Below are 27,541 nucleotides of genomic sequence, written 5' to 3'. Positions count from 1 at the left end.
TTGGGTGTTGTGTATCAGTGTTAATGAGCCTGTGTGTGCAGTGCTGAATCAGCTTGTATTTTGGGTGTTGTGTATCAATGTTAATGAGCCTGTGTGCGCAGTGCTGAATCAGCTTGTATTTTGGGTGTTGTGTATCAATGTTAATGAGCCTGTGTGCGCAGTGCTGAATCAGCTTGTATTTTGGGTGTTGTGTATCAGTTAATGAGCCTGTGTGTGCAGTGCTGAATCAGCTTGTATTTTGGGTGTTGTGTATCAGTGTTAATGAGCCTGTGTGTGCAGTGCTGAATCAGCTTCGTACTCCACAGCTGTGGCCAGGCTTTTTCTTATTCTTTTGTTTCTTGGCAAATGCAGCATATCAACTTTTCTCAGATGTCTTCAACACTGCATGCGATTTGATAAAAAATAAAAAAGTGAAATAATATAAAAAAGGTTTTGCCAGACATGTGAAAAGTAAGAGGGGGGTTTTTGTTGTTTTGTTAAGGGAGAGGAGGGCAAATCGATAAGGACAACATGCATGCCTGCAGACAGACAGCATGCAAATCAATATCCGAGACCAAGACAGGTGAGACCACACGTTACACACACAGGTACACGCACACACACACACAAACACGCACAGTGTAACAGGTGCTACTGTAGCAAACACAACTGAAGCTATGAAAGTCAGTTCCATTGGTCGGATCAAAACAACTGCTTCAATTCATGCTGTTTTCATTTAAAAACAAAAACAAAAGACAATTCTTATATTCTAATGATGAAAAGATACTTGCTCTCCTCTCCCCACCGCTCCCCATGGCTGCCAGATAAAGGCTGGCAAGTGTTCTGAGGCAGGGAACTAGAAACCAGCTTCTTTTCATCTGAGAAAAAGAGCATCACAAGCAGAGAAATAAAGGAACACTCCTGCAAGCTCATCTGAGAAAGAGCATCACAACAGAGAGAAATAAAGGAACGCTCCTGCAAGTTCATCTGAGAAAAAGAGCATCACAACAGAGAGAAATAAAGGAACGCTCCTGCAAGCTCATCTGAGAAAAAGAGCATCACAACAGAGAGAAATATAGGAACGCTCCTGCAAGCTCATCTGAGAAAAAGAGCATCACAAGCAGAGAAATAAAGGAACGCTCCTGCAAGCTCATCTGAGAAAGAGCATCACAACAGAGAGAAATAAAGGAACGCTCCTGCAAGCTCATCTGAGAAAGAGCATCACAACAGAGAGAAATAAAGGAACGCTCCTGCAAGCTCATCTGAGAAAAAGAGCATCACAACAGAGAGAAATAAAGGAACGCTCCTGCAAGCTCATCTGAGAAAAAGAGCATCACAACAGAGAAATAAAGGAACGCTCCTGCAAGCTCATCTGAGAAAGAGCATCACAACAGAGAGAAATAAAGGAACGCTCCTGCAAGCTCATCTGAGAAAGAGCATCACAACAGAGAGAAATAAGGGAACAATCCTGCAAGTTCATCGGAGAAAAAGAGCATCACAACAGAGAGAAATAAGGGAGCAATCCTGCAAGTTCATCTGAGAAAGAGCATCACAAGCAGAGAGAAATAAGGGAACAATCCTGCAAGTTCATCTGAGAAAGAGCACCACAAGCAGAGAAATAAAGGAACACTCCCTCAAGCTCATCTGAGAAAAAGAGCATCACAAGCAGAGAAATAAAGGAACACTCCCTCAAGCTCATCTGAGAAAAAGAGCATCACAACAGACAGAAATAAAGGAACGCTCCTGCAAGTTCATCTGAGAAAGAGCATCACAACAGAGAGAAATAAAGGAACGCTCCTGCAAGTTCATCTGAGAAAGAGCATCACAACAGAGAGAAATAAAGGAACGCTCCTGCAAGCTCATCTGAGAAAAAGAGCATCACAACAGAGAGAAATAAAGGAACGCTCCTGCAAGCTCATCTGAGAAAAAGAGCATCACAACAGAGAGAAATAAAGGAACGCTCCTGCAAGCTCATCTGAGAAAAAGAGCATCACAACAGAGAAATAAAGGAACGCTCCTGCAAGCTCATCTGAGAAAGAGCATCACAACAGAGAGAAATAAAGGAACGCTCCTGCAAGCTCATCTGAGAAAAAGAGCATCACAACAGAGAGAAATAAGGGAACAATCCTGCAAGTTCATCGGAGAAAAAGAGCATCACAACAGAGAGAAATAAGGGAACAATCCTGCAAGTTCATCTGAGAAAGAGCATCACAAGCAGAGAGAAATAAGGGAACAATCCTGCAAGTTCATCTGAGAAAGAGCACCACAAGCAGAGAAATAAAGGAACACTCCCTCAAGCTCATCTGAGAAAAAGAGCACCACAAGCAGAGAAATAAAGGAACACTCCCTCAAGCTCATCTGAGAAAAAGAGCATCACAACAGACAGAAATAAAGGAACGCTCCTGCAAGTTCATCTGAGAAAGAGCATCACAACAGAGAGAAATAAAGGAACGCTCCTGCAAGTTCATCTGAGAAAGAGCATCACAACAGAGAGAAATAAAGGAACGCTCCTGCAAGCTCATCTGAGAAAAAGAGCATCACAACAGAGAGAAATAAAGGAACGCTCCTGCAAGCTCATCTGAGAAAAAGAGCATCACAACAGAGAAATAAAGGAACGCTCCTGCAAGCTCATCTGAGAAAGAGCATCACAACAGAGAGAAATAAAGGAACGCTCCTGCAAGCTCATCTGAGAAAAAGAGCATCACAACAGAGAGAAATAAGGGAACAATCCTGCAAGTTCATCTGAGAAAGAGCATCACAAGCAGAGAGAAATAAGGGAACAATCCTGCAAGTTCATCTGAGAAAGAGCACCACAAGCAGAGAAATAAAGGAACACTCCCTCAAGCTCATCTGAGAAAAAGAGCACCACAAGCAGAGAAATAAAGGAACACTCCCTCAAGCTCATCTGAGAAAAAGAGCATCACAACAGACAGAAATAAAGGAACGCTCCTGCAAGTTCATCTGAGAAAGAGCATCACAACAGAGAGAAATAAAGGAACGCTCCTGCAAGTTCATCTGAGAAAGAGCATCACAACAGAGAGAAATAAAGGAACGCTCCTGCAGGCTCATCTGAGAAAGAGCATCACAAGCAGAGAAATAACGGAACACTCCTGCAAGCTCATCTGCCAGGAGAGCCGTGAGCAGACAGCATGTAAGGCTGTAAGGAACTCTGTTCCATTCCCCCTGGTTTCTAAACGCTCACCATACCCACAGCTGCACTAGACGATGTGCAGCAAAGCAGTTTTGGTTCCATTTAAATAGAGATCTAGCTTCTAATACACTGTAACCCTACAGACTCAAGTGAGACTTGCAGTACTCCTCCTTTGAGCAGCGCGGTCACTTCAAGCAGACCTTTAGCAGACCTGTTCAAAGACACCTGGCAGCAGGTCATTTCAATAACACGAAACAAGGAGAGTTCTGAATGCCAGGGCTGGGTTAAAAGTTTAGTGTAAACCCGCAGGCAGTGGTGCAAGACAAGACAGCAGCAATATCCTGTGAATGACAAGCAACATACCCTGCATAGGCAAACAGCTTTACAGTGAAATGCTTGGATCTGACCCATTTGCTGCCATATGTTACCACTGAAAATCAACTCTGCGTGTCTACTAGAGCATGCAACCATCTCCAGTCTAAAATCTGTACAAACGTGGCACGCAAACTGTACATGTAAACTGGACCATAAACAGCTAGATTTCGAATGAGTCTATTCATTTGGAGACTGCAGACTAATATGAAATCAGGCGCCGATTAGAAAGGTGTTTACAGATGTGGTTTTTGCTATCGCTCATTTACACAGCACAGCCTTGATTTGCATGTTTGAATAAATTCTAATTCCACGGTTGCTTTTTGGATTGCATGCAAAGTTAAAAGCAAGCCTACAGTATGACCGACTAAGTAACGCATAACAAAACAGCATGCCTTGGGCCATGGGTTAAAAATAAACCTGCTCAAAGCATGCTGGTTTAAACTTTGAACATTGTGTACTGTTGTACTGGTTTAGCAGGTGTACTGAGAATACACGTTATACTTGATTATTATTTTGCAATAACTCTGTAAACATAATTCCTACCCTTGAAACTGCAGACCGCGCTTATAGAAAAGATCTCTCAAAGAACCTTGATTAATTGCTGATCTTGAACCACAGAGCTGTGCGTGATCCATTCCTGGAATAAGATTCCCATTGCATAGCAGTGTGATCCATTCCTGCTTTTACTACCAGTTCAATAACTCTCACCTGAGCTTGTTATCCACACACTGGGGCTAATCAAGCTCATAGTAAAACTGCGATGCAACAGGAGGTGAATTTCCGTCCCAGTAGAGTTTAATTAAACTGTTAACACTGCAGTGTGCTGCATGCCTGTCCATCTTGCTATTGTATGCTGCCTATCTTATGTACGCTACATATGTGTTTTGATCCTCTTTACATTGAAGTAGGAAGAACTTGAAAAAACATTTTTTTCAGTGCTTATGTTTGAATAGCACAGCACAGTACAGCACCCACTTCTGTTAAAGCTCTGATCATGAACTACTGAACTGTGCAGGTTTCCAAAATTACAAATCAATGTCTTGCCACAAACAAGCGTGTCCAGTTGAATGCACAGCACTGCAGATTAGGGTTCAAGAAAGTCTGATCAAGCCACAGTTTTTCATGAGTACTGCAAATACTAACTGCCAACAGAGACAAGATAAAGCTTTAGTAGGGAACCACAGGCTTACTTTAAAACATGCACATTTCTGACTATAAAACAGCAACCTGGTAATGTGAGCTCATCGCGGGTTTCAGAGAGGTCTGCAATAGCATTCAGAGGGGTCTGCAATAGCATTCAGAGGGGTCTGCAATAGCATTCAGAGGGGACTGCAAAAGCATTCAGAGGGGACTGCAATAGCATTCAGAGGGGTCTGCAATAGCTCTCTCAGCAGTAAAACAAGCTGTTCTATTAATAGCAGGCTGTAAAGTAGAGGGGATCCACCTATTTTTGAACATACCTGTGAGAATACAAAGCTGAACACTGCCATAGCTGACCAGAGAACAGTGAAAATTATCAATATAATAGAACTGCCGGCTCCTGCTGGAACCATCAGCTTTTATAAAGTGTCCTGACTTTACTCTCGATACAAAAAACTAGCAAGGGCACAGAATACTGTACCTGCAGGAGCAAAACATAGAACTAAAAAAAATCGGATATGAAATAAAAAACCCAAAACAAAGAAGTGAAACAATCATCAATGAATATAATATATTTTGAAACAGTAACAAGCTCAAGGTCTGCTCTGTCATTTGAATGATCTAAACAGCGGATCTCAATACAGACTTTGTTTTTAGATCTGATCTCTAAATGGAAGTTTTATATCTGGACATCTTTTGAGCCACACAGAGAACTGCTGTGATCAAAAAAAAAATTATATAAATAACCGGATTGAAGTTGAGACTCTGGGGGACTAAGCGAAAATCGAAAGCAACATTTTATTTATTTATTTAAATAAGTTAGTTTCCACTTCCCTTTTTTTAAATTTACAAAGCAGCTTTCCATCAGCACACAAGAGGCTTGTTTATGCTGCACAGTATGCTGTGCCATGCTAACTGAAAACACCTACTGCACAATGTTCAGGGCAATAGAAAGCGTGCTTTAAAGACACTAGAATGGTTCTTGTGCTGGGTGGGGCTCAGTCACATGTAACCAGGCCCTCTGAGGCACCCTGCCACGAGCAAAGACACTCAAAACCTCACCTCGCCCATCTGTGGATGACGTGTTTGTACAGCAACTGACTCTTCATTCCACAAAAAAGAATCAAAGCATTGCTGAACTTCCAAGGCAGCCAGCATGACTGAACCAAGAGGCATGCACTTCTAAAAAAGCAGGTTGGTGTTGACAATTTCAGGATCTGAGCATATATCACGTGACCTGCAAACACACACCTGGAATGTGGCTGATCCCAGGTACACTGCGAGCACATGGAGGTTTACACTATGCTTCAGGATCTGAGCATATATCACGTGACCTGCAAACACACACCTGGAATGTGGCTGATCCCAGGTACACTGCGAGCACATGGAGGTTTACACTATGCTTCAGGATCTGAGCATATATCACGTGACCTGCAAACACACACCTGGAATGTGGCTGATCCCAGGTACACTGCGAGCACATGGAGGTTTACACTATGCTTCAGGATCTGAGCATATATCACGTGACCTGCAAACACACACCTGGAATGTGGCTGATCCCAGGTACACTGCGAGCACATGGAGGTTTACACTATGCTTCAGGATCTGAGCATATATCACGTGACCTGCAAACACACACCTGGAATGTGGCTGATCCCAGGTACACTGCGAGCACATGGAGGTTTACACTATGCTTCAGGATCTGAGCATATATCACGTGACCTGCAAACACACACCTGGAATGTGGCTGATCCCAGGTACACTGCGAGCGCATGGAGGTTTACACTACGTTTCTGGCACAGCCTCAATTATAGCAAGAAAGACAACTACTGGTCTGGGACAACAAGCTTCCACACAAACCATGTGACCCAGCAGGGAAACCCTGCTCCTGCAATCACAGTGTTCATTTCATATGAATTATCAGGAATACCTTCTTTACAGGGATAAACAATCACGCATGTAAAGAAACGGCCCCTGATCACGCATGTAAAGAGATGGCCCCTGATCACGCATGTAAAGAGACGGCCCCTGATCACGCATGTAAAGAGACGGCCCCTGATCACGCATGTAAAGAGACGGCCCCTGACCACGCATGTAAAGGTATCAGGGACAGTGGACTCTTTACATGAATCATCAGGGACAGTGTATTTGTGTACACTTGTTTAAATAATATATGGATACATGCAAACTGTGTCAGACACTTGAAAGCTGCAGAATACAATGTTGATGTTACATTTTATTCTTTACACTCTACACTATTAATCCACTAGTGCACACAATAAAGTGAGTAAAGAGGGAATAGAAAACAAATGGGCTACTGTGCTAGGATTCAGGTTTCTATACCGTACTGTACAGGCAGTGGAACGGCACACAGTCCCGGGATAAATGTGCTTTTGTTATTTAGAAAGTTTAAAAAAGTGTTTTTTCATTTTATATTATTTCAGGAGCATTTTCCTTTATTAAGGAAGAAGAACTTATGTATATCTCATATTTAATAGACCAGGTGCCAGGATTGTGAGCAATCTCGACTCCCCTGGACTCTCAGACTGGGGTGACAGGTCCAGCATCACAGTTTAACAATCCTGTGCTTTGAACTCTCAGACTGGGGTGACAGGTCCAGCATCACAGCTTAACAATCCTGTGCTTTGAACTCTCAGACTGGGGTGACAGGTCCAGCATCACAGTTTAACAATCCTGTGCTTTGAACTCTCAGACTGGGGTGACAGGTCCAGCATCACAGCTTAACAATCCTGTGCTTTGAACTCTCAGACTGGGGTGACAGGTCCAGCATCACAGCTTAACAATCCTGTGTGAAGTTCGATCTGTTCAGCGCACACCGCTGCTCAAATACCTGGAACCTTGTTTAAATAAAATACTTTACCTGAGCTCAAGACTGGGGAATGGTTTCAAAAGGAGCTCCACTGTCTGTAGATCTCAGCCATATATAACACTCAGTGCACTCATACTAAGAGAAACATTCACAGTGTTGAAGACGTTGAAAAACACATCCAGCCCAAAGTTTTGGACAATCATTGATGATCTAATACATATTTCTGATTCCAACCCAATGCAAATATTGTACAGATAAATTAGAAAGTTATCTCTGAACGATCCAAGTGAATATTAGCCAACACACAACATCATAAAACTATAAAGATGAAGCAATGACAAATTATACAGTATATCGAATGTTATGACATACTAATGACAAAACCTTGAAGTGAAATGTGTGTCCGGTTTAAGAACCACCTTTATTTTAAGTACAATACTAATGCTGACTGAAATGCTGTATCTCACAAAATTCACAACTACCTATATATGTCAATTGTAAACAGATCTCTCAAATGTGCAGCTACAAAATTGCTAGTACTGTGGTACTAAAAACACCAGAACACACCCAAGTTAGATTTTCATATAAAATCACAAACGTTCATCACACACAGGGAGTTTTGAGCTAGGTAAACCCCCAGGTTAACTTTATTTGTTTATTTTCTTCAGTCGATGAAGTGGAATCATACGATTTTAAAATAAGCAAACAAACATGTTTGGTAGCGGGTCCGATTTAGTAAACAAACACAAACTGACAGAATGCTGGGCACGTGAAACTAAGCAACTCACAGCTGTAAACTTGGCTTGAGAGCGAATCACTATGTTTACATTAATATACACATGCACATTCATTATTTCTGTACTGTACAACTAGCGATGGTAACACAGAGCGTTTATAAAGTTTACGATATTGTACGAACATTAATAACTGAAGTGAGTCCCATCCAGTTGGTTTAAATGAACGCGCAAAATACCAAACAAACCGATGATGACTGCTCGATGACACAGCCAAATGTGAGCTGGCAGATCTGACAACGCCACGGTGTTATAATATTTTTGCGTCAAACATATCCCCTGCTGAAAAAAAGTAATGTGTAAACGTTTTAAAATGTGACAGATCAAACACCCTTTTCAAAAAAGTAATGTTGAGTTACTTCCCTTTTAAACTGACAGTCAGATATTATTCTGTACGATTTGTGTTTCTTTCAGTCAGAGACAACGTTTAAATTACAACATTAGATACATGCTCATCCCTGCAGTGCTTGCTACAATTACACTACTTAATTAAAATAAAGTGCGGTCAAATATTGTGCTTCTGTTTCAAATAAACTGTCATTACCGGAACAGAGTCCAGGCCCAAATGAAGCCTGGGGCTTGACGTTCAGAGTCACTCCTGTAAGAGAGAAAAAGCAGACGGGATAGAGGGAGCTGTCTGCGCCGCTGTGTTGTTACACCTTGAACACACAGTTGCGAACGGCAGAAAAACTAGTTTTGAAAGAAACGCAAGAACAGCTTTTAAAAACAGAACGCAGCCAACGTTCCACATGCTCACAACCTCACGAGCAGCTACACGAATATTACTTTAGAACCAAATGAAATGCATCCAGCCAGGTAAACACTGCTATGTGCTGTAATAGGAAATCCATCGGAGAATGCAGGACAGCTATACGAGGCTCCTTAAATAAAACAAGCAACCCAACACTACTAATAAACCGCTTCTTCCACAGACCGGAACTCGCACGATATTTACACTGACTGAGAAACATCCCATTGCTGATTTACAGTGTCCATGTAGCGCAGCAGTGGAATACAGTGTCCAGAACCAATACAATGAAATAACAATGCAACATAGAAATGTACCGACCTTCTTTATTGGCGTGTGCTGTGTGAAAAAATGCAATAAATAAAATCCGGAGGACTCCGAAGCATCTTGTTTTTTTCCCCACAGATAGGTGAGGAAAGAACGGAACTCGCTCCCACGTCGCCATGCTGTTGTATTTGTATATCACTATGCGAGGGACCCCAGCGTACTAACTGATATACAGAGCTATGTTGGGAAGAGAGACACGCTGCGGCACAGCGCGGTACTGCAACAGAAACACGCGCCTGCAGTAGAAGCGCAAGGTGCCACATTTACAGTATGGTGCTGTTTTAATATTATTATTATTAGTAGTAGTAGTAGTAAATCATACAATATGGACCAGAAACACATGACAAAGTAAGAAAGCTGTCTTTAAAGTATTAAAAAAAGATTTGTAAGGTTTGCTGCCCGGCACCCGTGGATGTAGTGTTTGGAAAGTGAAAGCCAACAAACTGAAAGTACATTACCCAGAACTCTTGAGCAACTAGACATGCGCATGACAAAAGCAATAATAATTTCAGTTTACATTACATTGATTGATTTAATGTTATCACATGGCACACATTATAGTAACAAAAAAACACCATGTAAAAACATCATGCCTTCCTCATTCCATTCAAATCATGTGACAGTGTGACCTTTCAACTCAGCCCCACCTAAAAAGCCAGGTTGCCACATGGTGTGAGGTAAAGGATGCAGGTTGTTCAGTCCCAGTACTGTCTCAGAGCCAGGTAAAGAGCTCTGTCTCAAAGCCAGATAAAGAACTCTGTCTCAAAGCCAGATAAAGAGCTCTGTCTCAGAGCCAGGTAAAGAGCTCTGTCTCAGAGCCAGGTAAAGAGCTCTGTCTCAAAGCCAGATAAAGAACTATGTCTCAAAGCCAGATAAAGAACTCTGTCTCAAAGCCAGATAAAGAGCTCTGTCTCAAAGCCAGATAAAGAGCTCTGTCTCAGAGCCAGGTAAAGAGCTCTGTCTCAGAGCCAGGTAAAGAGCTCTGTCTCAAAGCCAGGTAAACAGCTCTGTCTCAAAGTCAGGTAAACAGCTCTGTCTCAAAGTCAGGTAAAGAGCTCTGTCTCAAAGCCAGGTAAAGAGCTCTGTCTCAAAGTCAGGTAAAGAGCACTCTCAAAGCTAGATAAAGGCATATTATTATGAGACCTTCATTTAGGAACGACCCAAACAAGAGCCACTCCGAATGATTGAAAACACCATCAAATAGAAAGAAAATGGACACTTGAAGCCACACACTCTGAAACCTTCAATAACAATCTTACACAAACCCTGAGCTTCATCCTAACCTGATGTCATTATGAGACACACAATTCCTATTCTTACTGTGTCGACTGAATTGACACACCACTCATAAAGAAACATTGCTCTGCCCTTCTCTGTTTCATGTGTGACTTTTGACTAATGCAACCTGTACCCACCTAGCAGCTGACTGTGTTATTCATTCATATCACTTGTTTTAGTTACTTGATACAAAAGGAGCTCCACTGGCATGAATCATTCACATGTAATGTGGTTTGCTGTGCCTGTATTTCAAGCAGAATATTAGGTAATGTTTAACTGGCAGCAATACAGAAATATGTCACTAAGGGACCACTGAACTAAAACTCAACAAACAACCTGCAAGTAGAAACCAATTGAAGCGTGTTGTGGCCCATGCGGGTTTAAAAGCAGCTTTCTGGTTCTTACAGTATATCTGTAGGTATTTCAGCAGTTTTGTGGTTCTTACAGTATATCTGTAGGTATTTCAGCAGTTTTGTGGTTCTTACAGTAAATCTGTAGGTGTTATCTGTGTAACACAAACTATATCTATCATTTCACTATACCTATCACTTCACTATATCTATCACTTCATTATATCTATCACTTCACTATATCTATCACTTCACTATACCTATCACTTCACTATATCTATCACTTCATTATATCTATCACTTCATTATATCTATCACTTCACTATATCTATCACTTCACTATATCTATCACTTCATTATATCTATCACTTCACTATATCTATCACTTCACTATACCTATCACTTCACTATATCTATCACTTCATTATATCTATCACTTCACTATATCTATCACTTCACTATACCTATCACTTCACTATATCTATCACTTCACTATATCTATCACTTCATTATATCTATCACTTCATTATATCTATCACTTCACTATATCTATCACTTCACTATATCTATCACTTCATTATATCTATCACTTCACTATATCTATCACTTCACTATACCTATCACTTCACTATACCTATCACTTCATTATATCTATCACTTCACTATATCTATCTGTGGAAGGGTGGTGGGCAATTCACTGACACAAGGAGACAGTACTTTATTTGTAACGCCGCTCAGGCGTACTGATTTATTTGGTACAGTAGATGGCGCTGTTGTCCGTGTTCTGGATACTGACAACAGTAACCAGAATCACGGCGTTTACCAATACAGGTATAGGCACAACAAGTGCTCGCAAATAATAATGAAAAACCAAAGGCGAAAGAAAAAGGGAAAATAAAACACAGTAATAAAACTACAAACAAAAAGTTCTGCTTACGCAGTGCCCCCACTGCCGCTAAGCCGGTCAGAACGGGCCTCCGTCCTACGCTCAATTACCCTCTACACACTGGGATGGCCGGAGTTCCCCGTACAACTAAGCCCGTCCCCTCGGGTACGTGGTGATTTCTGTTATTTCTTTTCTCGTTAAATTATTTTAAGGCCAGCTGTTTTTCTCAGCCAGTTTTGCCTAGTTTTATTTTAAAACTGACGTCTTTCGTCAGTGTCACTGGGTATTCCCCAAACACGGCCACCCGAGCGCCCAACCAAACCAGATCTTATGGGCCGAGCAGTCTCCCAAGGCCCGCCCCTCAGCCACTCAGAGAGAGGGAAAGCACACACACCCTCTTCCCCACCTCTCCGTGTCATCGCCGTGACCGACAGGCGGATCCCACGAGACTGCTGACCTCTACCTGCAGTAATACGGATGTGCCAAATAGTCAGTCCAGATCTCCCCTGCTACACTATCACTTCATTATATCTATCACTTCATTATATCTATCACTTCACTATATCTATCACTTCACTATACCTATCACTTCATTATATCTATCACTTTACTATATCTATCACTTCACTATACCAATCACTTCACTATATCTATCACTTCACTATACCTATCACTTCATTATACCTATCACTTCACTATACCTATCACTTCATTATATCTATCACTTCACTATATCTATCACTTCCCTTTTGTTAGCAATCAAGATGTTCAACAAAAATGAATTTGAAGGCTAGTGTGTGTGTGTGTGTGTGTGTGTGTGTGTGTGTGTGTGTGTGTGTGTGTGTGTGTGTGTGTGTGTGTGTGTGTGTGTGTGTGTGTGTGTGTGTGTGTGTGTTACTATTATTAAAAGGAGGTCCTGTGGTTAAAGTCCAGGGCTTGTAACCAGAAGGTCAGTGGTTCAAATCCCACCTCTGCCACTGACTGACACACTGCAAGCAAGTTATTTAACCTCTTTGTGCTCCTGCGGATGAGTCCACTATGAAAGGCGCTATATAAAGATATTATTATTATTATAATGCAGAACAAAAAGAAGGTTCATAAAGTAATTAATCAGACTCTGATAACAACTGCAATGGAGTTACAGCATATACTGTAACTCCAGTTGTACTCCTGATGCAGTACTACACTATCTCTCTGAAGACATGTCCAATCTTCAGCAATGAGAGAGAGAGAGAGAGAGGCAGTCCTACATTCAAAGAGGAGGTTAAATGTCTAAGAGACACAAATGGCAAAATCATAGATGAATAAAAAAAATAGCAAATATATTAAATGATTACTTTTCACAGGTTTTTACAAAGGAGGACACGGACAACATGCCCCACATGTCGACTTGTTCCTATCCAATTTTAAATAACTTTAGCATAACAGAGGCAGAAGTGTTAAAGGGACTAGGAGCTCTTAAAATAAACAAATCCCCTGGGCCGGATGAGATGCTCCCAATAGTACTCAAAGAAATGAAAGAAGTTATTTACAAACCGCTAACCAAGATCATGCAACAGTCTCTTGACACAGGGGTTGTACCAACAGACTGGAAAATAGCAAACGTAATACCGATCCACAAAAAGGGAGACAAAACCGAACCAGGTAACTACAGACCAATAAGCCTGACTTCTATTATATGTAAACTTATGGAAACTATAATAAGATCTAAAATGGAAAATGACCTATATGGCAACAATATCCTGGGAGACAGTCAGCATGGTTTTAGGAAAGGGAGATCGTGTCTAACTAACCTGCTTGACTTTTTTGAGGATGCAACATTGACAATGGATAATTGCAAAGCATACGACATGGTTTATTTAGATTTCCAGAAAGCTTTTGACAAAGTCCTGCATAAAAGATTAATTCTCAAACTGAACGCAGTAGGGATTCAAGGAAATGCATGCACATGGCTTAGGGAGTGGTTAACATGTAGAAAACAGAAAGTACTGATTAGAGGAGAAACCTCAAAATGGAGCGAGGTAACCAGTGGTGTACCACAGGGCTCAGTATTAGGTCCTCTGCTATTCCTAATCTACATTAATGATTTAGATTCTGGTATAGTAAGCAAATTTGTTAAATTTGCAGACGACACAAAAATAAGAGGAGTGGCAAACACTGTTGCAGCAGCAAAGGTCATTCAAAATGATCTAGACAGCTTTCCAAACTGGGCAGACACATGGCAAATGACATTTAATAGAGAAAAGTGTAAAGTATTGCATGCAGGCAATAAAAATGTGCATTATAAATATCATATGAAAGATACTAAAATTGAATAAGGGAACTATGAAAAAGACCTAAGAGTTTATGTTGACTCAGAAATGTCTTCATCTAGACAATGTAGGGAAGCTATAAAAAAGGCCAACAAGATGCTCGGATATATTGTGAGAAGTGTTGAATTTAAATCAAAGGAAGTAATGTTAAAACTTTATAATGCATTAGTAAAACCTCAAACCTACAAAAAGGATATTGCTGCTCTAGAAAGAGTGCAAAGAAGAGCAACCAGAATTATCCCGGGTTTAAAGAACATAAGAAAGTTTACAAACGAGAGGAGGCCATTCGGCCCATCTTGCTCGTTTGGTTGTTAGTAGCTTATTGATCCCAGAATCTCATCAAGCAGCTTCTTGAATGATCCCAGGGTGTCAGCTTCAACAACATTACTTGGAAGTTGGTTCCAGACCCTCACAATTCTCTGTGTAAAAAAGTGCCTCCTATTTTCTGTTCTGAATGCCCCTTTATCTAATCTCCATTTGTGACCCCTGGTCCTTGTTTCTTTTTTCAGGTCAAAAAAGTACCCAGGGTCGACATTGTCTATACCTTTTAGGATTTTGAATGTTTGAATCAGATCGCCGCGTAGTCTTCTTTGTTCAAGACTGAATAGATTAAATTCTTTTAGCCAGAACTGAACACAATATTCTAGGTGAGGTCTTACTAATGCATTGTAAAATTTTAACATTACTTCTTGTTGGCCTTTTTTATAGCTTCCCCACATTGTCTAGATGAAGACATTTCTGAGTCAACATAAACTCTTAGGTCTTTTTCATAGTTCCCTTCTTCAATTTTAGTATCTCCCATATGATATTTATAATGCACATTTTTATTGCCTGCATGCACTACTTTACACTTTTCTCTATTAATATTTCATTTGCCATGTGTTTGCCTAGTTCTGAATGCTGTCTAGATCATTTTGAATGACCTTTGCTGCTGCAGCAGTGTTTGCCACTCCTCCTATTTTTGTGTCGTCTGCAAATTTAACGAGTTTGCTTACTATACCAGAATCTAAATCATTAATGTAGATTAGGAGAGGACCTAATACTGATCGCATTTCGATGTTTTGAAAAACCCAATTGCACAATACAATCCAAATCAAATGCAGAAATCCGATTACCAAAGTTTTGAAAAACCTGCCCCTGGCGTTCTGCACCTGCGATTAGATTTACACTTTGCCATCATTAATCCATTAAAATGACATTGAAATGCATTCAAAGGAAGAAAAGAGCATGGTATTGGGCAGAATATGGATACTGTGTGGTCCAGTGGTTAAAGAAAAGGGCTTGTAACCAGGAGGTCCCTGGTTCAAATCCCACCTCAACCACTGACTCATTGTGTGACCCTGAGCAAGTCACTTGACCTCCTTGTGCTCTGTCTTTTGGGTGAGACGTAGTTATAAGTGACTCTGCAGCTGATGCATAGTTCACATACCATAGTCTCTGTAAGTCGCCTTGGATAAAGGCGTCTGCTAAATAAACAAATAATAATAATACGAAGCGGACACAAACATTATAATGAGATGTAAGGATTTTGCCTTGCACTTAGGCAATTGCTGACCCTCCAAAAACTTTACACCTTTTCTTACAAGTGCACACCATTATAGAAGTGAGTAACTAAGAGCTGTATAAAAGCACACACCTGCAGAGACCTGTCATTGGTTTCAGGATGGCTGCTGTGGTACCCTTCCTGATGCGGCGACACTTGGTTCTTGTTGATGAGAGACAGAAATATGTTTGGAGGAGAAGGGCAAGACGTAGAAGACCCTGCGTATTCAATCTCAGGGTCACTTTGCTTGGGATGCCGGAGGATGCGGTGCTAAAGCGTTATCGTCTCACTCCGCAGGTCATCCTAGACCTCATAGCTGAATTGAAGGATGAGCTAGACCCCAGCGTCAGTCTGGGGACTGCTATCCCTGCACATGTGAAAGTGCTGTGTTCTCTGCACTGCTCAGCCTCTGGTTCAATTCAGACTACTGTTGGAATGTCTGGAGGGATAGTCCAATTCACCTTTTCCAGAGTGCTAGGCACATTTCAGGATGTCATGCTAAAAAGGGCAGGCCAATACATATCATTTCCTAAGGATACTAGCATAACTGATGTTGGCTGAGGCTTTTCCAAACAACTCTGTTTCATGCTGAGTGACCTCAGCCGTAAGGACTCTCGGTTCCTTCTCAGGAAACTTTTCTTTTCCATGCCCAAGAGGACTTTGCTGCTCTTCCTATGACAATGCTTTTTCTTTGTATTGTTGTGCTCCAGAAATGTCATACAGTGACTACTGCTCTTTGTACTCCTAACTCTGCAAGTGCGGCTGCTAAATAGAGTGATGCGCTCATTGAGCCCCTCATTATCATGATTTCGGATCATTATTTGTTTATGTTGAGTAATTTGCATTGCTCTTAAGCTTACATAGGGCGCAGTGCAAAATAATTGCCTGACCGCAATGCAATTTGAATTTTGCATTTTGCATCCGCAATTATTTGCACTGTGCCTATACTTACATCACTCCTATTGTTTCCTGCTAAATATTGTCAGTATGTCAAATAAAAACACAATCGTTTTTTTAAATGTGTTTACATTTGTGTTTTGCTCCCCTGAGTTGTGGTGTTTGCAGATTACCTGCTACTGCTGCAGGCAGCGGAGCATGTTTGATCAGCTCACAGTGTCAAGAAGGCGGCAGGAAGTTTGGTTTATGAGTACAGAATAAAAAGGTTGCACACATACACTTTCGCTTTAAGTAATAAATATCATTTATTATCACAGAAGAAAAGCAGCTACCTGGAAGCGCAAAGATGGCTGGTGACATCTGGAATATAAGTGCTTCAGATGACAGTAAGCAGCTTTCTGATTATTTAATATGTGCCAGGCTGGCCCCATTGAGAAGGGCATCACATTAACACGCAGGTCCTGAGGGAGAGGTTAAAGGGACTCACATGGCAGTTATAGTTTAAAGGGACTCGCATGGCAGTTAAAGTTAGCTTTGCATTTCCACAGAAAAAAAATCAAACAGGAAGAAGCTGTGTCTTATTCTTACTGCGAACCAAATCCAAACCCAAATGTATAAAGTACATACAGCTATGACATCTTCAGAGCTGTGGTGTAGTGTTTACATAAGCAAACTGCAACTAATGTGTTACCATGGGATGCAACTGAGATCACAGGCTTGCAATGCAACATTTAACATATTGAGATGATGCATTTTTAGACTCACAATATCAACCATAAGGAAAGTGCACTTTTTTATTCCTACAAACCAATTCAGCTTGGGTTATAATAACTACAGAATGAAAACCTGTGAATTGTTAAGTTATGTACATTTACCAGGTGATACAGCACTGCAGTTTAGACAGACTCACCGCTCATCCATTGCAGGACCATGGAAGCAGAGCCATACCTGTTAACCAACCGGGGTGCAACATGTGCAGCACATCTGCTAATAATGTGCTAAACGGGATGTGCATTTCTGTAAGGGTGCGCTGAAAAAGCTACAGGATGCAGAACGGATTTGTTTGGAGATGCATTCCCTGTTTGTTTTTCAGTTTTGTCAGTTTTGATGAAGGAGGAACGCTGGGTCAGCAAGCCTTCGGTCAGGGGAATCAGGAGACAGTCCCTCGCCCCGGGGGCAGGAATAAGGATGCTTCCTTTGAGCTGGATGCCTGCACCCTCATCTCTTCCCCAAAGTGGCTGAGGCTTCATGGTCTTAAGGAAGCCAGACTTCACCTGTCCCAGATTCTCTCTCAGATAGGATTCCAGCACAGGGAAGGTATGCTCAGACGAGTGGGTTCTGTCCCAGATTCTCTCTCAGATAGGATTCACGCACAGGGAAGGTATGCTCAGACGAGTGGGTTCTGTTCCAGATTCTCTCTCAGATAGTATTCCAGCACAGGGAAGGTATGCTCAGACGAGTGGGTTCTGTCCCAGATTCTCTCTCAGATAGGATTCACACACAGGGAAGGTATGCTCAGACGAGTGGGTTCTGTCCCAGATTCTCTCTCAGATAGGATTCACGCACAGGGAAGGTATGCTCAGACGAGTGGGTTCTGTTCCAGATTCTCTCTCAGATAGGATTCCAGCACAGGGAAGGTATGCTCAGACGAGTGGGTTCTGTCCCAGATTCTCTCTCAGATAGGATTCACACACAGGGAAGGTATGCTCAGACGAGTGGGTTCTGTTCCAGATTCTCTCTCAGATAGGATTCACGCACAGGGAAGGTATGCTCAGACGAGTGGGTTCTGTCCCAGATTCTCTCTCAGATAGGATTCACACACAGGGAAGGTATGCTCAGACGAGTGGGTTCTGTTCCAGATTCTCTCTCAGATAGGATTCACACACAGGGAAGGTATGCTCAGACGAGTGGGTTCTGTTCCAGATTCTCTCTCAGATAGGATTCCAGCACAGGGAAGGTATGCTCAGACGAGTGGGTTCTGTTCCAGATTCTCTCTCAGATAGGATTCACACACAGGGAAGGTATGCTCAGACGAGTGGGTTCTGTTCCAGATTCTCTCTCAGATAGGATTCACACACAGGGAAGGTATGCTCAGACGAGTGGGTTCTGTTCCAGATTCTCTCTCAGATAGGATTCACGCACAGGGAAGGTATGCTGAGACGAGTGGGTTCTGTTCCAGATTCTCTCTCAGATAGGATTCACGCACAGGGAAGGTATGCTCAGACGAGTGGGTTCTGCCCCAGATTCTCTCTCAGATAGGATTCATGCACAGGGAAGGTATGCTCAGACGAGTGGGTTCTGCCCCAGATTCTCTCTCAGATAGGATTCACGCACAGGGAAGGTATGCTCAGACGAGTGGGTTCTGTCCCAGATTCTCTCTCAGATAGGATTCACGCACAGGGAAGGTATGCTGAGACGAGTGGGTTCTGTTCCAGATTCTCTCTCAGATAGGATTCCAGCACAGGGAAGGTATGCTGAGACGAGTGGGTTCTGTTCCAGATTCTCTCTCAGATAGGATTCACGCACAGGGAAGGTATGCTGAGACGAGTGGGTTCTGTTCCAGATTCTCTCTCAGATAGGATTCACGCACAGGGAAGGTATGCTCAGACGAGTGGGTTCTGTTCCAGATTCTCTCTCAGATAGGATTCACGCACAGGGAAGGTATGCTCAGACGAGTGGGTTCTGTTCCAGATTCTCTCTCAGATAGGATTCACGCACAGGGAAGGTATGCTCAGACGAGTGGGTTCTGCCCCAGATTCTCTCTCAGATAGGATTCACGCACAGGGAAGGTATGCTCAGACGAGTGGGTTCTGTCCCAGATTCTCTCTCAGATAGGATTCACGCACTGGGAAGGTATGCTTAGACTAGTGGTTTCTGAAGCTGTCCAGACTTTCCATGTGTTTAACAGCAAAGCTCACTTTTATGGATAATACATGATCTTTTCTCAAGAAAGAAATCTGCGTCATTAAACCACTGTGTTAAATTCAATCTGATCTCAATGCTGCAGTATTGGTCTGGGGCTGCTGCCTGTTCCATTTGCAGTTACATTACAATCTATCACACTTTGGGACAATGACCTTTAAAAATCCCCCAATATTTCCCTTGTGTTATTGACAGACCTCGGTTTGTTAATGAGATATCATATACCATCTGCACTCTCTTAATATTTAATTGTGTTGTCTATAGTTTCAAAGACTGATGATTTTATTGAAAGGCATTGATCCATGTAAGAAACAACATGATCAGTATTATCAATTATCAGTCAATGTTACAGGAAAACCTTTTTAACAATTTGCAATGTGCACACCTGTTTAATAAACCGAATTCAAACCTTCTTTTCAGAATACATTTCCTCATTGAAAAAACCTGTCTCCTCTCAATATGCTGAAGGTTTGTTTTTGCAGTTCACGAAAAATGGAAAAATGTATAATGTAAGTATGCCTGTAATGTCCAATACCTTAGCATGTATTTTAAGAGCGATATTGTGCATTAATGTTCAGTCAGTGACGCTGTTTTGCCCAGTAATCCCTGTTTAATGAATCTGAGCAGCATTGCTGCATACAGAATGGTCTTTGCTGCATGCGCAATGCCAGCACAGCGCAGTCCCTTGTGAACTATGATTGAGAGAGAAGCCCTTGTATAAATGTGAGTGTTTTCTTTTGCTGGGTTTGGCTCATGTTTTGTCCTCTGCAGTTAACAGCCAGCAGAGAGCAGCTCTCTCAGTTTCTTGCCAGCTTGACGAGGAGAATGAAGCTCTACAAGCAGCGCCTGGACTGGCTGACCAGTGGGAGTCGGCAGATGTTCGGTGTCATTCAGGAACACTCTGTTGCTCTCGTCCTGGACTTTGGCAGCGTTTCCAAGGCTCAGTTTGATCTTTGTTGTGATGTGCTGTGTGCTGTGCTCAGGGAACAAGTGGCACACATTGCTACATTCCGTCTCATTCGCTAAGTTACAGGTGCACTCTGTATGCAAGGGGTTTGGGGGAGGGGCAGTTCCACAGATAAATCACCTTTTCTTTGCTTCTGTTGTACTTTCTCCCAAAACGATTTTCCTTCCAAATGGCCAAGTGGCTATGTGATCAAAATTCAGACTTTCCAGTTTCTGGTAAATTGTTTTTACAGGTTCACCCCTTTTCATAGTGGTGCTATTGTGCCACCTGGTAATTACCAATCTTCAGTAAGACAAGACCAAAAGGGTTAATAGCTTCTAATTCAAGATGAATACAGTTTCTGTTATGGTCTTTTTGTCACCAGTTTGGTCAGCTTCACTTTAGGATATATATACACACATACACCTTCACAGTGGCCCACGCAGTAAAATACACTGAAGGGTGGAGCTCAGGGTAATCATGCCATTGGGAGTTTGTTGGTTTAAACGCTGACTGCACAGAGTTGTTGATGTTGGCTGGGGTTCACATTGGTCTTTACGCTCCCACAGTGATCTGGGACAAGTTTGCCTTACTGTGCCACAGTGACCCCTACTGGCCAGGCTGGGACTAGTTCGGCAGGACTTGCTAAGCTACTGATTCACAGATGCTGTGATTGGAATTTGAAGGGGGTGTTGTTCATTGGCTTTGTAAGCAAGTTAATTTAGAAGCATAACACTGCACCACACTAACACTAACACTGCACCACACTAACACTGCACAACACTAACACTGCACCACACTAACAGTAACACTGCACCACACTATCACTGCACCACATTAACACTGCACCACACTAACACTAACACTGTACCACACTAACACTGCACCACATTAACACTGCACCACACTAACACTAACACTGCACCACACTAACACTATCACTGCACCACATTAACACTGCAACACACTAACACTAACACTGTACCACACTAACACTAACACTGCACCACACTAACACTGCACCACACTAACAGTAACACTGCACCACACTAACACTGCACCACACTAACACTAACACTGCACCACACTAACACTGTACCACACTAATACTAACACTGTACCACACTAACACTAACAGTGTACCACACTAACACTGTACCACACTAACACTAACACTGCACCACACTAACACTGACACTGTACCACACTAACACTAACACTGTACCACACTAACACTAACACTGTACCACACTAACACTGTACCACACTAACACTGCACCACACTAATACTAACACTGAACCACACTAACACTGTACCACACTAACACTGCACCACACTAACACTAACACAGCACCACACTAACACTGCACCACACTAACACTAACACTGCACCACACTAACACTGACACTGCACCACACTAACACTGCACCACATTAACACTAACACTGCACCACACTAACACTGCACCACACTAACACTAACACTGTACCACACTAACACTGTACCACACTAACACTGTACCACACTAACACTAACACTGCACCACACTAACACTAACACTGCACCACACTAACACTGCATCACACTAACACTGTACCACACTAACACTAACACTGTACCACACTAACACTAACACTGCACCACACTAACACTGTACCACACTAACACTAACAGTGTACCACACTAACACTGTACCACACTAACACTAACACTGCACCACACTAACACTAACACTGTACCACACTAATACTAACACTGTACCACACTAACACTAACACTACACCACACTAACACTAACACTGCACCACACTAACACTAACACTGTACCACACTAACACTGCACCACACTAACACTAACACTGCACCACACTAACACTGCACCACACTAACACTAACACTGCACCACACTAACACTAACACTGCACCACACTAACACTAACACTGTACCACACTAACACTGTACCACACTAACACTGCACCACACTAATACTAACACTGAACCACACTAACACTGTACCACACTAACACTGCACCACACTAACACTAACACAGCACCACACTAACACTGCACCACACTAACACTAACACTGCACCACACTAACACTGACACTGCACCACACTAACACTGCACCACATTAACACTAACACTGCACCACACTAACACTGCACCACACTAACACTAACACTGTACCACACTAACACTGTACCACACTAACACTGTACCACACTAACACTAACACTGCACCACACTAACACTAACACTGCACCACACTAACACTGCATCACACTAACACTGTACCACACTAACACTAACACTGTACCACACTAACACTAACACTGCACCACACTAACACTGTACCACACTAACACTAACAGTGTACCACACTAACACTGTACCACACTAACACTAACACTGCACCACACTAACACTAACACTGTACCACACTAATACTAACACTGTACCACACTAACACTAACACTACACCACACTAACACTAACACTGCACCACACTAACACTAACACTGTACCACACTAACACTGCACCACACTAACACTAACACTGCACCACACTAACACTGCACCACACTAACACTAACACTGCACCACACTAACACTAACACTGCACCACACTAACACTAACACTGTACCACACTAACACTAACACTGCACCACACTAACACTGTACCACACTAACACTAACAGTGTACCACACTAACACTGTACCACACTAACACTAACACTGCACCACACTAACACTAACACTGCACCACACTAACACAGCACCACACTAACACTGTACCACACTAATACTAACACTGTACCACACTAACACTAACACTACACCACACTAACACTAACACTGCACCACACTAACACTAACACTGTACCACACTAACACTGCACCACACTAACACTGTACCACACTAATACTAACACTGTACCACACTAACACTAACACTACACCACACTAACACTAACACTGCACCACACTAACACTAACACTGTACCACACTAACACTGCATCACACTAACACTGTACCACACTAACACTAACACTGCACCACACTAACAGTGTACCACACTAACACTGTACCACACTAACACTAACACTGCACCACACTAACACTGTACCACACTAATACTAACACTGTACCACACTAACACTAACACTGCACCACACTAACACTAACACTGCACCACACTAACACTAACACTGCACCACACTAACACTAACACTGCACCACACTAACACTGTACCACACTAACACTAACACTGTACCACACTAACACTAACACTGCACCACACTAACACTGCACCACATTAACACTAACACTGCACCACACTAACACTAACACTGCACCACACTAACACTGCACCACACTAACACTAACACTGTACCACACTAACACTGTACCACACTAACACTAACACTGCACCACACTAACACTGCACCACACTAACACTGTACCACACTAACACTAACACTGCACCACACTAACACTGTACCACACTAACACTGTACCACACTAACACTAACACTATACCACACTGACACTGCACCACACTAACGCTAACACTGTACCACACTAACACTAACACTGTACCACACTAACACTGCACCACACTAACACTAACACTGTACCACACTAACACTGCACCACACTAACACTGTACCACACTAACACTAACACTGTACCACACTAACACTGCACCACACTAACACTGCACAACACTAACACTGCACCACACTAACACTAACACTGCACCACACGAACACTAACACTGCACCACACTAACACTGCACTAACAATGCACTGTACTGCATGCTAAGTTTTTTGTGTAAGAGTGATATTTTTGTATTTACTTGTCAATTTGCAGGGCAGCTGCAGAGATGGAAATGTATCCTGAGAAAGCAGTACACAGCACTAGAGCCACCATCGATTCTGCCATGGGCTGGATAAGGAACCTGGAGCACAAACCCAGCAGCAGCCAGAGCAGCGCGGTGGAGGCGGTTCTGAAAGCCATGAGCGACAAAACAGTGAGATGAACCGGCTCAGTAAAATACACACTGCAGAGATGAGAACATAGACACGATATATACCATGTCAAAAACAAACACACCTTCCCTTTGAAGTAAGAAATACACACTGCAGAGATGAGAACACAGACACGATATATACCATGTCAAAAACAAATATATACCATGTCAAAAACAAACACACCTTCCCTTTGAAGTAAGAAATACACACTGCAGAGATGAGAACACAGACACGATATATACCATGTCAAAAACAAACACACCTTCCCTTTGAAGTAAGAAATACACACTGCAGAGATGAGAACATAGACACGATATATACCACGTCAAAAACAAATATATACCATGTCAAAAACAAACACACCTTTCATTTGAAGTAAGAAATACACACTGCAGAGATGAGAACACAGACACGATATATACCATGTCAAAAACAAACACACCTTCCCTTTGAAGTAAGAAATACACACTGCAGAGATGAGAACATAAACACGATATATACCATGTCAAAAACAAATATATACCATGTCAAAAACAAACACACCTTTCATTTGAAGTAAGAAATACACACTGCAGAGATGAGAACATAGACACGATATATACCATGTCAAAAACAAACACACCTTCCCTTTGAAGTAAGGTTCTTTCGCAGTTTGACACAAACATGATGAATAGCACTCTGTTTAAAGGAAGATTTACCAAACTCATGAATTTGCTTCCTATCATTTAAAAGCATGGTGTTTCTTTGAGCCCATTCAGAGCTCTAACCAAGGCTAAAGTCAATTCTCCTGCCTCTTATTTGAACTGGCAACAGTGTCTGCTTTGCCCAAGATATTTAGCTTCTTTGCTTATTTGTATTACTATTGATCCACATTCTAGGCTGCTGCTTCTGTAGGTCACATGGTGTGCAGATAGACTACTGGAGTGAGGTGCACCTACAGCACAGGAAGCAACTGTGACTTTTAATCAATTGTGATAAACCTAAAATAACAAGCAGAGAAGCAAGGTAATGAGAAAGGGGGGACTGCTAAAGGCTGTGCTGCTAATTGTGAGTAGATATCGGTTTCAGCTTCCTGGACAGATACAAAGTTGAAAACAGCGTTCGATTTTTAAACAGAGTTGTTTCTTTGGTTTTCTGATTATCACTCTATAGCAGTCATTCAAAAGTGATATATTAACATCCAGCTGGTCATTTGTAGCATGAATCTGTATCCTGCTGTTTTTTAAATCATTCTATGGGATGTTTCTTTTAGGTTGAAGCCATTTATCTCTTTGCTGCGGGGGATTTTAAAGAAGCTATGGTGGATCTGTTGACAGCGTTTCCCAGCATGTGCCCCGTCCACACTGTATCATTCAATGCCAAACATGAAGGAACTATAAAGCTCTTAAAGGATTTAGCCCACCGGACTGCCGGGAGGTAAGACACCTGGAATCGTATACTATCTGTTTTTAGCAAGGATGGAAGATACAGAAAGGTTTGCAGGAGAGTGTAGCATATATTATTAAATGCTTTTTACCATCTGCCACTGGGAGTTGTTCTGCTGTATTCTGATTATTAATGCTTAACCAGGATTTAAGCACAATCTAAAAGCTGAAGCTGAGGTTAGGGTTAGGGTTAGGGTTAGGGTTAGGGTTAGGGTTGGGGTTGGAGTTAGGGTTAGGGTTGGAGTTAGGGTTGGAGTTAGGGTTAGGGTTGGAGTTAGGGTAGGCAAAATCAAGCTTCATTTTGGTGCTATTGATTTTTTGATGAATAAATGCTACTACACATTTTAAAACGCTGAGAGTGATGTTGTTTCTCTAGGTTCCATGCTTTCGCTGAAATGTTTGATTATGCAGAAGATGCTTTGTGTATTGCGGGTGGAGAGAGTGGTGTGCATTGCTCAGCTCTCCAGGCACCAAGATAATGCCCTTCTGAGACTGACACAGAGTAACAACCGGCCTTTCTGTGAGACAATCTCCACACATAGTAACAGCTGCTCTTTCTATGAGACAGTCTCCACACAGAGTAACAGCTGCTCTTTCTGTGAGACAGTCTCCACACAGAGTAACAGCTGCTGTTTCTGTGAGACAGTCTCCACACAGAATAACAGCTGCTCTTTCTGTGAGACAGTCTCCACACAGACAAACAGCTGCTCTTTCTGTGAGACACACAGAGTAACAGCCGCTCTTTCTGTGAGACAGTCTCCACACAGAGTAACAGCTGCTCTTTCTGTGAGACAGTCTCCACACAGAATAACAGCTGCTCTTTCTGTGAGACACACAGAGTAACAGCCGCTCTTTCTGTGAGACAGTCTCCACACAGAGTAACAGCTGCTGTTTCTGTGAGACAGTCTCCACACAAACAGCTACTGTTTCTGTGAGACAGTCTCCACACAGAGTAACAGCTGCTGTTTCTGTGAGACAGTCTCCACACAGAGTAACAGCTGCTCTTTCTGTGAGACAGTCTCCACACAGAGTAACAGCTGCTGTTTCTGTGAGACAGTCTCCACACACGCTGTAATTTCAGTGCATCGAGCACAACAGTGAAATGCATCTCTTCCCCCACAGGAGCTGGCGTCAGGGAAGACGTGTTCCTGATTTGGAGAGAGATGGAGGAAGCCAGGAACACTCTGGCACATGTTCAGGCTCTTGTACTGGAAGTTCCTCAGCCAATAGGGGGTCACGGTAACTTTCACAAAAGAATATTATTGTATTGATAAAGTATTATCTCTGCTCAATACAGTGCCATTCCCCACAGCAGCCATGACAGAGATTTCATGGAGATCCAGACCACTTGCAGCAAAGTGTACTGACTGACCCCGTCTCTCCTTCACGATGCATTCGGAGTATTGCACACATTCAAAGTGTACTGACTGACCCCGTCTCTCCTTCACGATGCATTCGGAGTATTGCACACATTCAAAGTGTACTGACTGACCCCGTCTCTCCTTCACGATGTATTCGGAGTATTGCACACATTCAAAGTGTACTGACTGACCCCGTCTCTCCTTCACGATGCATTCGGAGTATTGCACACATTC

At 42.3% G+C, this 27,541-nt stretch overlaps 2 protein-coding genes across 2 annotated transcripts in view; one reads left to right on the top strand and one right to left on the bottom strand.

Annotated features, from left to right (window-relative positions):
* LOC117973000 (transmembrane protein 131-like) overlaps window positions 1–9,507 on the bottom strand; it is a 72,660-nt gene extending 63,153 nt beyond the window's left edge. The window contains exon 1 of the mRNA XM_059030385.1: window positions 9,339–9,507. Within this exon, the coding sequence (XP_058886368.1) occupies window positions 9,339–9,462 (124 nt within the window). The 5' untranslated portion in view covers window positions 9,463–9,507. The remainder of the gene's footprint in view (window positions 1–9,338) is intronic.
* A 7,449-nt stretch (window positions 9,508–16,956) lies between these two features.
* The window catches only part of LOC117405314 (von Willebrand factor A domain-containing protein 3B-like), a 57,469-nt gene continuing 46,884 nt past the window's right edge, over window positions 16,957–27,541 (top strand). The window contains 8 exon segments of the mRNA XM_059030401.1: window positions 16,957–16,996; window positions 17,724–17,927; window positions 19,953–20,041; window positions 20,304–20,553; window positions 20,864–20,867; window positions 24,362–24,521; window positions 25,775–25,938; window positions 27,028–27,185. Coding sequence (XP_058886384.1) covers window positions 16,957–16,996; window positions 17,724–17,927; window positions 19,953–20,041; window positions 20,304–20,553; window positions 20,864–20,867; window positions 24,362–24,521; window positions 25,775–25,938; window positions 27,028–27,185 — 1,069 coding nt within the window.

Source organism: Acipenser ruthenus, chromosome 9 (assembly GCF_902713425.1).
Source record: "Acipenser ruthenus chromosome 9, fAciRut3.2 maternal haplotype, whole genome shotgun sequence".
In the NCBI taxonomy this organism is placed as follows: Eukaryota; Metazoa; Chordata; class Actinopteri; order Acipenseriformes; family Acipenseridae; genus Acipenser; species Acipenser ruthenus.
This window is presented reverse-complemented; position numbering and strand designations above follow the sequence as displayed.